The sequence below is a fragment of the Pogoniulus pusillus genome, chromosome 9 (genome assembly GCF_015220805.1).
Source record: "Pogoniulus pusillus isolate bPogPus1 chromosome 9, bPogPus1.pri, whole genome shotgun sequence".
NCBI classification, from domain to species: Eukaryota; Metazoa; Chordata; class Aves; order Piciformes; family Lybiidae; genus Pogoniulus; species Pogoniulus pusillus.
Window position 1 is genome coordinate 19967491 of NC_087272.1, and position 14671 is coordinate 19982161.

The window sequence follows — 14671 nt, forward strand, 5'->3', positions numbered from 1 at the left end:
ACCTCCAAGATCATCCAGTCCAACCTATCACCCAGCCCTAACCAATCAACTAGACCATGGCACTAAGTGCCTCATCCATTTTTTTCTTGAAGACCCCCAGGGACGGTGCCTCCACCACCTCCCTGGGCAGCCCATTCCAATGGGAAATCACTCTCTCTGTGAAGAACTTCTTCCTAATATCCAGCTTATACCTACCCTGGCACAACTTGAGACTGTGTCCCCTTGTTCTATTGCTGGTTGCCTGGGAGAAGAGGCCACCCCCCACCTGGCTACAGTGCCCCTTCAGGTAGTTGTAGACAGTAATAAGATCACTCCTGAGCCTCCTCTTCTCCAGGCTAAGACATCATTAGGCAGGTGGCAAAGTATGTCACTGGTTTTGGGGGTTTTTTTTTGTGATTTTTAACTTTGTGGTTGGACAGCAGCTATTTATAACTTATGGGCTATGGCTCTTTTGAGTCCAAGAAATTTAGTATTGTTTGTAAAATAATAATGTAGAGAAGAAGATCCTTTCTTGGATGAGATTTGAAAGCTCAGAGGAAGGAAAACAGCCTTCCCATGTCTCTGGTTTTGCTGTGAAATAATTTGTGTATAATCTTGCCCTAGTTATTTATTCTACTTTATTTATGCCATTGCAAATAGGAACTCTTTATAATTGCTTTGTTTCTGAAGTACCTGAGGGCTTCAGATAAAACTTGTCTTGCACTCCATCAGAAAAAAAATAGATCTCTTGCAAACTTTGACCAGGCAAATGCTACATTTGTGTGGATGGATGCTAGGCCTGAGAGATCATCTGCAGTGACTCAGTGCATGTGCTGATATGTTGCTATTGACAAAAATGGAAATTGTGGTGCACACAAAATATTTCTTCCAGAGACTATGCTAGGAGCTGTGTTGGGCGATCTGGCCCTATAAGGACAAAGGGCGTTTACAGTTCTTGTGGCAGCATTCCAGCACTGATCCTAGGTAGAAAACCAAGCTTCTATGAAAGATGTCACTGTTGCTGTGTACTTTATTAAAAAAAAATTTTACTTCCCCTGCTGTCTGAAAATCCAGCATATGCCCTCATGTCTGTGATACAGAGCAGAACTGTGTTACAAGTGGTGCTAGTTATAAAAGCAGCTATATCGACTGAAAAACGTTAAGGAAAAGGCCAACAAGTTTCTGAGTAAGAAAATCATATGTGGTGGATAGCTCTTCGTTTGGTTTCATTAAGTAAATGGAGCTTGCATATAAATGCTATGCTTTTCTGTTTTTTTTAATGCTTGTTTCTTTAGAAAGATGCATTATGCAAGTTAGACCAGGGCTTGGATTTCTGTTTCTTGTATTTTTTTTATCCTCCTTTTAGTTCTTCTGTAAGTGTGATATTTATCCAATGTTCATGAAATTTTTCTCTAGTGGCTCAAAGCTCCATCGTCCTCTTAGAGTTTCTCAGACTTTCCTCCTTCCAGACTTCCTCAGCTCTGAACTCTGCTTGAGAATCAGATTTAGTTCAACAAAAAAAAAAACCCCTTCTAACTACCTAGAGACACAAAATACTGTCACGAAAGAAAATGTGCTGCATGTGTGAAATCAAGTGTGAAAGCAAGAAAATCTGTTACTGTCTAGCCCCTTGGCCTGTGTAGGGTCTGATGTGCTTATCTGTAGAGTGCCTTGCCCATGTATGGGAAGAGATCAGGTCAAATAAATAAATAAATAATAGTCCAAACTCGTGAGTTCTTTACTCTGGCAATAAATTAAAGTAAATGAGAGTTTGATTGTAAAACACTAAATGAGTATGTCAGAGCAAAAAAAAAAAAGATGATGGAAAATATTTTATCCAAATATGCTAACACTGAGGAGCTACAGAAGGTTGACACCAAAGCTGGGATCAAACTGAACGTCCATGACTACAGCTGACAACAGAGGCAGATGTGGAGTTCAGAGAAAGCCAAAAGTGAACTGGGGTTTTTACCTGTAGCAAAAGGACTGCATTTTCCAGATGTACTCCATAAATGAAATCACACAAGAGATAATGAAACTTCTACTAGTGTTTCATCTTTTTGCAGAGGTTGGTTGGTTGTCTCAGCTGTAAGAGGTAGTCCACAGATACCAAGAAGATTTTTCAGCCATACCAGGAAGGTGTTGGTAGTATGGTGTCTCTGAGCTCTCTTGGTGACAGTCTCCAGGGTTGGATAAAGTGGCAAAATAGAAAAAAACTTAGGGGAAATAGTGTAAAATCTTTGTGAATCTCTTTGGTGGTGTCCTTGAATACTGGGGCCAGCTGTTGTGGAGTGGCCAGTGCCTGTGCTAGTGAATTTTGTCTCTGCCCAACAATTATGGCTGTGTCTGCACTACCTGCCCTTGGACATAGGCCTAAAGGTTGTTTCAGCTGTCTCATCTTCTCTGGCATATGCTCAGGCACAGTGCTAGTATGCCCTTTATCACTTAGGAACTCTTCTTTGCACTAATTTACACATCTCTATGAAATTTGCACATATTTATGGATATATTGAATATGTAATTTGTGTAGATTTAGTCTGTGTGCCCCAAATAGCCTCATTTTCTAGCTGGCTACATCCATGACACACGGAAAACACTTTACATATTTAGTGGATTAATTTTTTAGAAGAAAAATGTGAAAGTGTTTTTTGGTGGTTGTTGTGTGGGTTGGTTTTTTTTTTTTTGGGGGGGGGGTTATTTGTTTTTTTAATGTTTGATTTTCATGTGGAGCCAAGCAAAATATTGGTGAATATGAGAGGAAATTGTCTTGCCTCTGGCAATTTCTGTTGGAAAATGGAAGAGGCATGTAAGGCCAGAGTGTATTTTGTTAATAATTGGTATGATCTGTTACAGCAAAAGGAATTGAGATTTGTGCTTATATCTTGTACAGTGGCCCAACTATGTTTTATGCACCTTCTCACATTATGCACTTCTCATAGTGTCCTATTTCCTGGATGAAAAAAGAAACTTCCCCTCTACTTGTTAAGGAATCTAGATGGTCATTATTGATTACCAAACAAGGAAGGTGAGATGAAAGGGGAAAAATCAAAGGCAGGAGTGAAAAATCTGAGAGAAAACAAACATAGGGATGGGAGATATGAACTAGTAAAAAGGGAGAGGAAAATCTCACTTTGATGTCAGTTGATCTGGGTGTGAAAAAAAACAGTCATGGAGCAACCAATAGATTGGCAAAGCTCTCTTTCATATTTTACACAAATATAAAAAACTGAAGATGCTATAAAAGATGAGAAAAGAAAGTATAGAGCACCCTGGAAGCAAAATGCTGTTAGATGCAAAAGGATAAGACACTAGAGACCTCCCAGGAGACAAATTAAGTGAGAAGGAGGTGTATCTTTGCAAGCCGTATGGGTTGTTCATTGGCTGGCAAGGATAGAGTTAACACTCCTACGAGGAGGGAGGAAGCCACAGCTGCATGCCTTTGGCACAAGGATTGTCAGGCACCTGTCACTGAAGGAAGTGAGGTGGGGTCCAGCCTCACTGAGTTATGGTTTTCTCCTGAGGCACTGTAACAGAAGTGTGTGCACTGTCATCCACAGAGGCTTTATTATATGGAAAAAGGTAAATGCTGCTGGAGAGGTCAGTGCTCAGATTGCTTGTATGTGAAATTTGCTTTCACAAAGATATACTTTTGTTCATTTTGCTTAAACATGGACTGTGGCAAATGAAATCTCTTCTATTAATTGTAATATATTCAGTGAATAACTCCTTTATTTATTCTCTGTGTTCATGCAGTAATTGCATAGATTTTGAATTAAAAAAAAAAGGAAGAGTATTAGTCTATTCAGTCATGGCTTGCCTAAGTTGCAGCTTTTCAGTTCAGTGAGGTGGCAAAAAGGGCATCTATTACTTCTTATCCTACACATTGAGTGGTTAAAAGTCTCTTCCCTTTTCATGCAAATATAACTGTCCTAACAGCTTTTAGCGTATGGCAAGCTTGTTAGGTGGGAAGTATTCAAGCAAAGCCTTGCGTACCTAAACTTCCTTTGGGGGTGCGTGGTCCCTCAAGCATTCTTCTCTCTCCCTCCTTGTAGCCTGCACCTTTTCAAGAGGCTTTGGTAAGAAAAAGCCTTCTGTACACAAGAAAAGTGTAGTGATTAAATTAAATAGGCTTAGAGATCAGTTTATCTAAACGAAGCAGTTGCCACCTTTGGCCATTCTTGCTTCAGTTTAAAAGCACCTTGTGCTAATGTTTCAATGTTAACTCAAACTAAACCATTCTTAAAGATGAGACCAAACTTCAGTAAATGTGGAGTGTGAACAGCATTAATTAGTGAAATTGGTTGCCAAGACAACATTTTCAGGTACAATAGAAAGCTCTTATATGAAGTTTCTTCTTCATACTTTATTGTAGATGTAGCAGAAAAATACAGATTGAGATAGGGTTGTTAGTTTTACCTTGATAGTACTAAGAGTAGATTTGACCTGAAAAAAAGTGTTGCTAGCCTATCTCCCCCTCACTGGTCAGTGGTGCCAAATGGTGAATCAGTCTTTATGCATTTATGTTCTGAGGTGCTCTGTGTAAGTTGATGGGAGGACAAAACATTTTAAAAGCAAGTAGGAGTGTTGATAGCAAACTGGTCACTACTTAATAACTTCAGCTGAAAGGTGAAGAAACACATCATCAAAATGTATTTTAGCTTGTTTGGTTTGGAAATTTGTTAGTTGGCACTCACTAAACAATGGAGTGAAATCACAGCAAAAGTAGCACTTCCAGAGGAATAAAGTAATTTTTTTTCTACCTAATTGAATTTTAAAAAAATCTTATCAAATATGTATATGAGTAATTTTAGCTTTTTATATCCACTTTATTACAAGTGTTTATTTGTAATAGTCTTTTCAATTTCTGAATATATTAGCAATAAAATGCGTATTGAATGCTCACTGAAGTGATTTGTGAGGTACAGGTTTTGAGTGAGTGTTAAAGTATTTGAAAACACCCCTACCTACCGTTTAGCACAAAGAGTCTCTTCAAAGATTAAGCCAAGAGAAGGATTGACTGAATGCTACCATTGAGGTGATCAGATTTGGCAGAGTAGGGAACAGGGTGACACAGATAGTTGTTCTACTGAAATTTAAATTAGTTTGATTTGAAATGGAATCTAAGTCTGCTTTATAAACAGTGCTTCTTAAAATGGGGATATTTTGAAAGCATGCTTACTAAACTGTGATCTGAGCTTCTGTCTAGGTGTCTGATTTCTATCAGCAGTGCTTCTGTTTTGGAATGAGAAAAGCAAATAAGGTAGGGTGTGTGAAATGTTAACGAGGCTAATTCAGTACACAAATTCAGAGTAAGACTGCAGAAAGCAGCTGAAGTATTTTTTTTAATTATGAAAGCATTATAAAAACTGTAAGCACATGCTTTAAGTTGAATCTGTTATTCCGGTATTAGAAACAACTCTGAATCTTTAAGTTACATGGGTGCTCTTGGTAAGCCACTTGAATTTTACAGTGAAGCCTCTCACTTGCCAAACATTATTTGATCCAGTACTGCAGATGATACAGAAGCCTTTTTTGCTGTGAATAAGTGCCTGGTGAGAGAAGAGGTTTCAAAAAGTACCTGTTGCTAACCACTTTAAATGAAGTTAATGTTTGTATGTTTGCTGAAACAGAAAGGGAATAGTTTGTGTTTGTGACTTCAACTCTTTTCCCACTTGCTCTGCAGCCAGTCAAATCATCTGAGTAGCTAAGGTGGACCTGGTGAGTGCTGTTGAATATAAGTGATGGTAGGCATGGTCCAGTTCCTTTTGGCGCTCTAAGCATGTTATCAAGAAAGACAAGTAGATTTTTGTCTTGCAGACACTCAGTATGAGTCAATAAATAGACCTATAGACATACTTGGCCAGTTCCATTGGATGTTCTTGTAAGTAAATATTTGCAGAATCAGAATTTATCTCAGTATATTGATGGGATGCATGGTGTTGGGTCAGACAGAGATTACACATCCCTCTGCATTATGCTTCTGAGACCAAGCATGGAGTTGCCTTTGTTTCAGAACCTCTGTCTTACAGCTTGTGGAATAAACTTCTGTGTTTATTGAAACTGTCAAATAAGTTTATGGGACCAAATTTTCAACTTGTGCTTTCTAGGTGTATATAAAGATCACTCTTTCTGCATACTTAGAGATTCAAGGTAGAGAATTTATTTTAATATGTGCAAATCCTGTTTTATTTTATTTGTTTTGGTTTGTTTTTGTAAGCAGGCTGAGCAGTGATTTGCAATGTCAGGTGTTAAGTACTGTATATAACTCCCCAGGCAGAAGTATTTATGCAGTGGCTGATATATAAATTAGAAGCTGCTATACTTAAAACAAAATGGACAGAATTTCTGTTCCTAAATGGATTGGAAGATAACTGAAAGTAGGAAGCTATAAATGGTTCTGAAGTTGTATGTTCACTGAGGAACTGTCTCAGAAGATTTTGGACTTTTCTGTGTCTCTTCTTGTATGCTCCTCTGATTAGGTATTCACTGAGGGATAAATTTGAAAAGATTACTGGTGAAGAGGCTAGTGGGTGAGTTTCTTCCCTTGCATCCACATGATGGATTTTGGCACTGATAATCTGCACACGTGATTTCTAAGAACATTTTGCAGATTTAGAAACCGCAGGTCAGCTGTGATACAAATGTTTTTGCACATCTAAGAAGATAAATTGGTGATAATTTGCAGTCAAGAAAATAAATGGATTTTAACTTTGTGTGAGTTGGGATGAATCTAATCTGTAAATCATGATTTGTTTTCTTCACATAAAATAGTCTCTTAAATACCAGATGGCAAAGAAGTCGTCAGTTGCCTTTTGCAGAACAGATGATTTTTCACAGCAGTTAGTTGAGTCATTCCATAGCTGTCATTTTTCAGGGAACAGATTACAGCAAACATTCCTAAAAGTAAGGATTTTCCTCTTGACCCTTATCAACACTGAGTCTGAAATGATGGAAGCCTGCAGATTTTGTTGCCTGCTCTAGAAGTTTCTTATTTACAATCCCTGTAACTTAACTGCTTAGGAAACGCAGTTAGAACCTGTATCTTCTCCTCTGCTACTTTCTTTCCTTTAAAAGGTGTGATTAAAACCAAAAGACATGATGAGCTTTCCTCGTACTTGAATCTGCTATTTCTCTCTGACACACATAGTACTTTCCCCCCCCCAGCTCCTTCTCTCCAGCAGCTGCTACCCTCATCACTGAGTTGTGCCTTAATTGCGGGGCAGAGCTACCGGCTGTTGTCTGAGGCAGCGCCTCCACCCCTGCTATGCATGCCTTCCTTCCAGTGACACTAATGGGCCTTAATCACTCCTATCGAAGGGCAAATAAACCGCGGAAAGTCTCGGCCATCACTTCTGGGGTGTACCTAATTGGCATGGGATTTTGCCCCTGAATAACTGCCTTTCTGCATAGAAAGAGAACTTGATGTCAGCTTTGCTGGTATTGGAAGGAGTTGCTACATTTTATGCTGAACTTCATAGCTGCCACTTGTGCTTTCTCAATTTCCACTAGCCACAGTCTGCATGCATCTCACTTTGTAAATTCCTTGGGATGGTGTTTTCCTGGTTGGTTTAAGTTTGTTTTCATTGTAAGGTTGTGTTTTCTTGCCGATGTTTGGTTTGGTGGTTTGTTTGGTTGTTTTTTTTTTCCTTGTTTTTGTTCGTTTGAGGTTTTGTGTGTTGGGAGGTGGCTTTTGTTTGTTTGCCAGTTTTGTTTGGCTGTTAGGTTTTAATTTTAGTTTTCTTATTCCTGAAGCAGTAAGGATGCTTTGCTGCTTTAAGGTGCTAGGGATTGCACCTAGTTTTCCTGATTTTGGTGTTACTCATTCTTTAAACTTTAGTTCTCTAGTCAATTATGCATGAGTCTATTTGCCTTTCAACTTGACTGTTTGTTTTCAGGGATTTTCAGCATTGTTAAGGATTCTCACAGTGACTGGTAACGGAGAAATACCGTTAAGTAAGTTTGTTTAAGAGTGCTGATTAAGTAAATGTTTCAAAGTCTGCTGCCTTAAGGCAGTGTTTGAAAGAGCTTAATTTTCATTGTAGTGAAAAATGTAGGTTTAATGAAGTCGTGTTTTATTTGTCTAGCACTAGGTTTTTCCTACTCAATACACTTAAGGAAATAATGTAGTGATACGCTCATTGTTCTTAATAAAACGGATTAATAAATTGTAAGAGGATTAAGTATTTTAGCTTTTTGCCTTTACACTTAATTTCAGAATACCCATCTGGAGCCTAAAACATTGATCTGCTAGTGTTTCATGCACTGGAGCGCTGCAGTTCTTGGAAGCTGTAGTTTCCTGTGCTGCAGTACTGCAGTTCTTGGAAACTGTAGTTTCCAAGAAAACAAATAGTTTCTCACCTGCAAGTGTGTGTAATTTCAGATTCTGTCTTTTGTAAATGGAAGAGTGAATGATTCTTCCTTGTATTTTTAGTCAAATGAGTAATTTTATGAGCAGGTTGACTTGTTCTCTAAATTGAAGTTTTCTCAGCTAAGACTTCATGTCATATAATTCACATGAGATCTTGCTTTGCACCCATGGGCCTTACAACCTTTTGCTAAATGTGAATTAAGCTGTGCAGTGTTTCTCTGAAACATAGAACACATTTTCCAGAGAAACAAAAGAGTACTCAAGAGATGTCAAATGGTGTTCTTAAGACTAATAAGAAATACTCCTGAATCTTAAGCCCTGAAGAATAAATAACTGTAATTCTCTTCCAGATTCATAGTGAGACCAAATGTTGTGTTTTCAGGAAAAATTGATGAATTACACTTTTATATGTTGTTATTGGTTCAGAGTACTTAAGTAGTGCAAGGACTGTGCTGTGGTTGACTGAAGCAGTAGTTTCACAACATGAGATGAAGGATACAAGGCTGTATATATCTAAGGTTGCCTCCCCTCTTGTGTGCCAGGTTAGCCTTTTGGGTGCATCTGTGATAGCATCTGAACACTTGTGATTTTGTTGGGAAGTGGTCCCTGGAGTGAACTGAGTTTAAGACCATGCATAAGTTTTTGTCTTGGAAACAGCAAGGTGTAGCAATCCGAGACAGAGTGAGGGAATAAACTAACAGTTATGGAGCACAGATAATCACATGCCCTATGCTCCAAATTATTTTCTTTGATCCCCTTTATCAGTGTAAGACCAGGAAATCCACAGGAGTGTGATGTTTTAAATATGTCTGAATCTGAACTGTCTTTGGCTCCTCCAGTAATTAGGTAATTTGCCTAAGAATCTACAGGAAAGATTCTATCCAATGTGAGACTTTGTTGCCAAGATTACTAATTACCTGAAAAGGTTTTTTTTCAGGGGACTACGTGATTTTTGACAAACGATAAGACATAATTTTGTCAAGCATCTTTAGGTGCGCAGTTTTCTGAAGAGTAACAGTAATTATGAAGACACCTACTTGTAAAAAAAAAATCAAGGAAGAGAGACACAGAGTTATATACCCATTTTTCTTCATTGCATCTGAAAAACATTGGGAAGGTAATGTGCTATAAAGCACGAGAAACACTTATAGTGTTTACCTCCCTTAACCTTTAGCCTTTTAGAAGGCAGTCTTTAGTTTAAGCTGGTCACCTCTTGTCCTGCTGTAATGAGTTGGGAGATGCCATTGTCAATCATTTGATCTGCCTATTTGAGATACTGATAGGGATGCATAGTTTGAATTGCCTGTCTGTTTCCTCTTGCTGGAAGGGTGAGCTTAGAATCAAATGAGATGTATTTTGGATACTCTTGAGTTCAGAGGAAGTATCTAGACTAAACAAATAAGTATTCAGGTATTCTATTCATTAAAACCCTTTAATTGAAACTCCAGAATTCACATAGGTGGTGTTTAATTTAACACTATACAGACAGATTTTTTTCTGAGATTTCCTTGTAAAGGGCAGTGACAGAGGCACAGTTTCTGTGAAATGTCCATTTTGAGAGTCAGGTCCTTCATCCGTGGCTGAGGCAAACTGTTGATTGCATAATTGGATGGGTAATTTGGAGTTTGTCCAACCACTGGAATCAGTACAGAAGTTCAAATAGTGCAACTGTGACATACCTGAAGGTGTTTCCTTTGCTTTCTCTACCGCCCTTTCAGTAACTTGGCAGAGCTCTACATTAGACCAAAAGACTTTGAAAAGGTGTTCTTAACGTGGTGTCATTTATTTATTTATTTATTAGTGTTCGTACATGTCTGTACTGGATTAAGCTTGACAAACACTTTGCATAGGCTTCCTCGTAGCTAAAGAGTAACTTCCACTGACTGTAACAAGCCTTAGAATTGATTTCAGAACAAAACTGTGCTTTGCTGCTAAAGAGGTGTCCCTTGCACTGCCAGGTAACCTAGTCTGTGTTATGGCCTTTGTGTATTTTGCAGATTTAAAGAATGAGGATCACAATCCTCAAGTGCAAATTCCTGCAAATATATGGTCTATAATTCTATAATTGGAGTGGACTACTACACCTGGTATTTTAAGAGTTCTTTGACTTTTAGGGCAGGGAAATCTGGAGGAGAAAAGGCCCTAGAGCTAGAAAAACACCTTTTCTTAATCTCATCAAATTTTATTCTGATTTAGTTGAGTTTAAACGGTTCAGACACGCCGTTTCCTTTTTGATTGCTCATTTTTCCAGGAAAATGGTGTCAACCTGCCAAATCCCTGCCCTAAATGTGACAGGTCAATGGAGGAAGTCCCAGGCTGCCACCAAAGCACTAGACTTTATTATGCTGGAGTTGATGGAGCAAATAGAGAATGCGAGTTGCAGGGAAGCAAGTTATCAAAGTCCTACGTCTTATCCTTAATTACCTCCTCGTGGTCTCCTACAGTACTTCTTGGGAGAGAAAGTTCTCAAAATTCCTGGGAAACTTGGAGAGACAGACAGTCTGGCCAGGCTTACTCCATAAAACCATAGCCTCAGCAACTCTTCTCCCTCCTTTGGGGGCACAAATATGTGGCATGAATCCCATGAATCCCACCTCCAGGGTGGGAGAAAAGAAAGGCATGGATGGGGCCTGGCTTCCCTCACTGCTGTTGGACTTGGAGCTTGGCTTCAGGGGCAGTTTCCCTCTCTGGGGTAAGAGCTTTCCTCTACTGCTAATTAATGTCCTACATCTCATCTAACAGAAGTCTGTGCTACAGTGTTGGATTACAAACGTTGATGATTGAAGCATGGTCCTTGTTTCTGTCCATATTAGAAACTGACTTTTCATTTTGCACCAAAAGCTAGGACATGATTTTAAAATAGGCTTTACTTGTTTTGTGACAATAGGTAGTGGATACTGAAGCGTGTCCAGAGAAGGGTGACAAAGCTGGTGAGAGAGGCCTGGAATGCAAGTCCATTGAGGAGAGGCTGAGGGAACTGGGGTTGTTCAGCCTGGAGAAGGGGGGTGACATCATTGCTGTCTACAACTACCTGAAGGGAGGTTGTGGCCAGATGGGAGTTGGCCTCTTCTTCCAGGCAACCAGCAACAGAACAAGGGGACACAGTCTCAAGCTGTGCCAGGGGAGGTATAGGCTGGATGTTAGGAGGAAGTTCTTCCCAGAGAGAGTGATTTGCCATTGGAATGGGCTGCTCAGGGAGGTAGTAAAGTTGCTGTCTCTCAAAGTCTTCAAGAAAAGCCTGGATGAGGCACTTAGTGCCATGGTCTAGTTGATTGGATAGGGCTGGGTGCTAGGTTGGACTGGATGATCTTGGAGGTCTTTTCCAACCTGTTTGACTCTATGATTCTATTATGCCACCGTCTTAATGATGTAACAAGTTACCTTGTCTCAGAAGTAATCCTATGTTATAACAATATTAATGTGGTTCCATTTTTTTCCCTCTATATTTGGGTTCTTTTGCTGCTTCTTTGCATATAATGAATGTAGAATTCTCCACCCCCACCCCCCCCCCCCCCCCCCCCCCCAGTCATACATACCAGGTGCAAAATTGTGCAGTTCATTATTTTGTGGGAAAATCTTCCTTTCTTTTGGTGTATTAACTAGTGTAAAATGTCATGTGAGAGAATGAAGAGCTCCAGTTCCTCCAAAAAGCTTAATTCAAATGCATGGTAGAAGTGAAGTTGAGGTATTAGAAGAACTAAATGCTACCATGAGTTGCTATCTTTGCAAAAGAAGCTTATTGTTCTATTTCTTTAATTCATTAGTTAAGGCTTGTTGGCAGTCCGTATAGAGAAAGCCACATGAATTTTACTGGTGGCAAAATATTCCATTTTATAGCAGTGAAACAACTAACAATGTCTAGATAGTTACAGAAATTAGTCTTAATGCATTTTGCTGTTTTGTTCTTTTCAGAAGAAATAGACTTTAATTTTAATTTCTTTTTTTTTTTTTTTTTAAATGAAAGGTCATCTTAGCATGCAGTTCAGACTGATTTTGATTCCAAACAAAATACTATCAAATTTTAGTACTGCCAGGTATTCCTGTCCATGTTATTGTGAGGAAAGACACATTGTGACTATTTGGCTGTTAGTGTATCTGATAAAATCTTTTTTTATTGAGGAGCAGAATGCACATTGCCAACCTTTTGTTATCTAATTTCCCGACTGCAGTACAGTATCAGATTTTGCCAAACTGGCTCACATTTTGCAAGTGCTCACCATTGACTTCAATCATCTTTTCCTGGTAGTCTGCATCCCGCCACTTAGATGTAGGTGTCATGCACTCTTCTTCATTCGTGCTTCTTACAAAAAGTTATTTTAATTGAAATTAGATGCAGAAGTATGCAAATGTTCAGGAGAATTCCCCCCCCTCCCCAGTGTGATGGTTTGGGTTTTGCCCATCCCCCCACAATTTTAGAAATCACCCAGACTAGACTCAGCTGGCTCTGGAAATTTGAATGAAGCTTATTATTTACATCTTAGCACAATATACAAGCAGATATTTACAGTATATACATTTATAGACAGAGATAGACATGGTAATACAGAAAGACAACAGCCCTCCCAGAAACCTGAGTCCCCAGGAAGGGCTCCCAGCCACCACTCTTTCACCTTTCCCCTACCCCTCTCAACCTTACCCCAGTCCCAAGGAAGAATGGAGGTTCGGCCAGGGGGTTAGGAAGTGAAATGGATTAGCCAAAGAAACGGCAGAGAGGGGTGAGGTTAGAGATGCAGGTCAGCCAGTTCCCCAGCAGAAGTGCCAAGTGTTATCTATGTTTTGATTCTTATACATCTCAGCAAGCCAGTGAGTGAGGTAGATATCAGCCTTGTTTTCCTTTCACAGCCTATAATCTAGTTCTTCTCAGCAAAACATTCTAGCTAGGCTCAAACTAGCACACCTAGACATAGGTACTGTTGAGAATAGTTTTGTGGGGGAAAGAAAAAGTTCTGCACTCTCTGGTGAGTGGAAATATGTGAAGAGATGCATAAGATTATCAAAATGTAGAAGATTAAAGAAATATATATTTTGATAACTTAAAGCATATTTTAGTAGGGAATAGAATTTTGTTGTATTTGCCTAACATATCTGAAATGATTTTTCATATTTTTATCTGTAGACATTGATTTTTCAGATGTACTATGAGCCTTTCTGTTTTAATTAAAAAGAGAGAACAGAGATAATAGGAAAGGAACAGAAGTCAGTATAGGAATGGCAAAAATTGTTACCATTTAACTGGTTGCAGGATACTTTAAGTGTTTGAGAGGCTAATATGCTGACAGATTAATACTATAGTGTGTAACAAACCATTAAAACACCTCCTTGTTATTCTGAGTAATATTTTAATATGTATATCCAAGAGAGTTTTGCTTTTTAAGGCATTTTACTACAAGAAAAAATCTTGTTATATATCCCTGCAAGAAGTATTAGGTAAGATCAGGAAAAAGTATGGTGTTTAAAAGGATACAGATTTTAAACTGCTTCCATGTGCTCAGGTGTGAAAAAAAATCATGTTCTCAGGGAAGCAAATTGCCTTTGCATGATTCTGAAGATTGTCAAAGCTGTAATATTAGGGGTGGGTGTCAAGATGAATGTGCCGCTCTTTTTGGTGGTGCCCAGTGATAAGGAACAGTGGGTACAAGCTTGAAGACAGGAGGTTCCATCTCAATATGAGCACACACGTCTTTGTGGTGGGGGTGATGGAACACTGGAATGGGCTGCCCAGAGAGGTTGTGGAGCCTCCTTCTCTGGAGGCTTTCTAAACCTGCTTGGGTGCTTTTCTGTGTGGCTTGCCCTAGGTGATCCTGCTCTGTCAGGGAGGTTAGACTGGGTGATCTCTGGAGGTCTCTTCCAATTCTTGCCTTTCTGTGATTCAATAGCACAGTGTACTTGCATCTCCCAACAGTGTACTGTTGATTGTGAAAGAAGCAAAGAGCATTAGATGCAAGTTTTGGAAAAGATGTGTGCATAGCTGTACACTCCATATGTGTATCTTGGGTAGCTGCTTATCACTATGTATTTGTAGTGGTTTAAAATTCAGTCAACATTTTATCTTGTATCCTTTTTTTTTTATGTGTGGTGGCACAATTTTTATTTGGTTTCTTTTTTTTTCCTCCAAACCCAAGTTATTTTGTTTTCTAAATAAGTAGACAGAAGACTCACCCAAGTGCTTTCTCTGCTTCCTGCTGATGTAGGATTTTTATTTCTGATTTCAGATTATTATTTCTGAAGTTGAGAGTACTTTGGGAGTTGATTTTTCAGAAAATACCTTTCCCAGTGATGCGCTATTAATACCATTTGTACAGTGCTCCGTGTTAAATTCCGCCT

At 39.0% G+C, this 14671-nt stretch overlaps 1 protein-coding gene across 8 annotated transcripts in view; it reads left to right on the plus strand.

The window, feature by feature from the left end:
* TLL1 (tolloid like 1) overlaps positions 1 to 14671 on the plus strand; it is a 268880-nt gene that overhangs the window by 160645 nt on the left and 93564 nt on the right. Inside the window, exon 1 of one of the 8 annotated variants that reach the window (XM_064148781.1) lies at positions 3529 to 3558. The exons of the other annotated variants lie outside the window; for them this stretch is intronic. Within the exon in view, the coding sequence (XP_064004851.1) occupies positions 3549 to 3558 (10 nt within the window). The 5' untranslated portion in view covers positions 3529 to 3548. Of the gene's footprint in view, positions 1 to 3528; positions 3559 to 14671 lie in introns of those variants that run through there. 8 annotated transcript variants of the gene reach the window in all.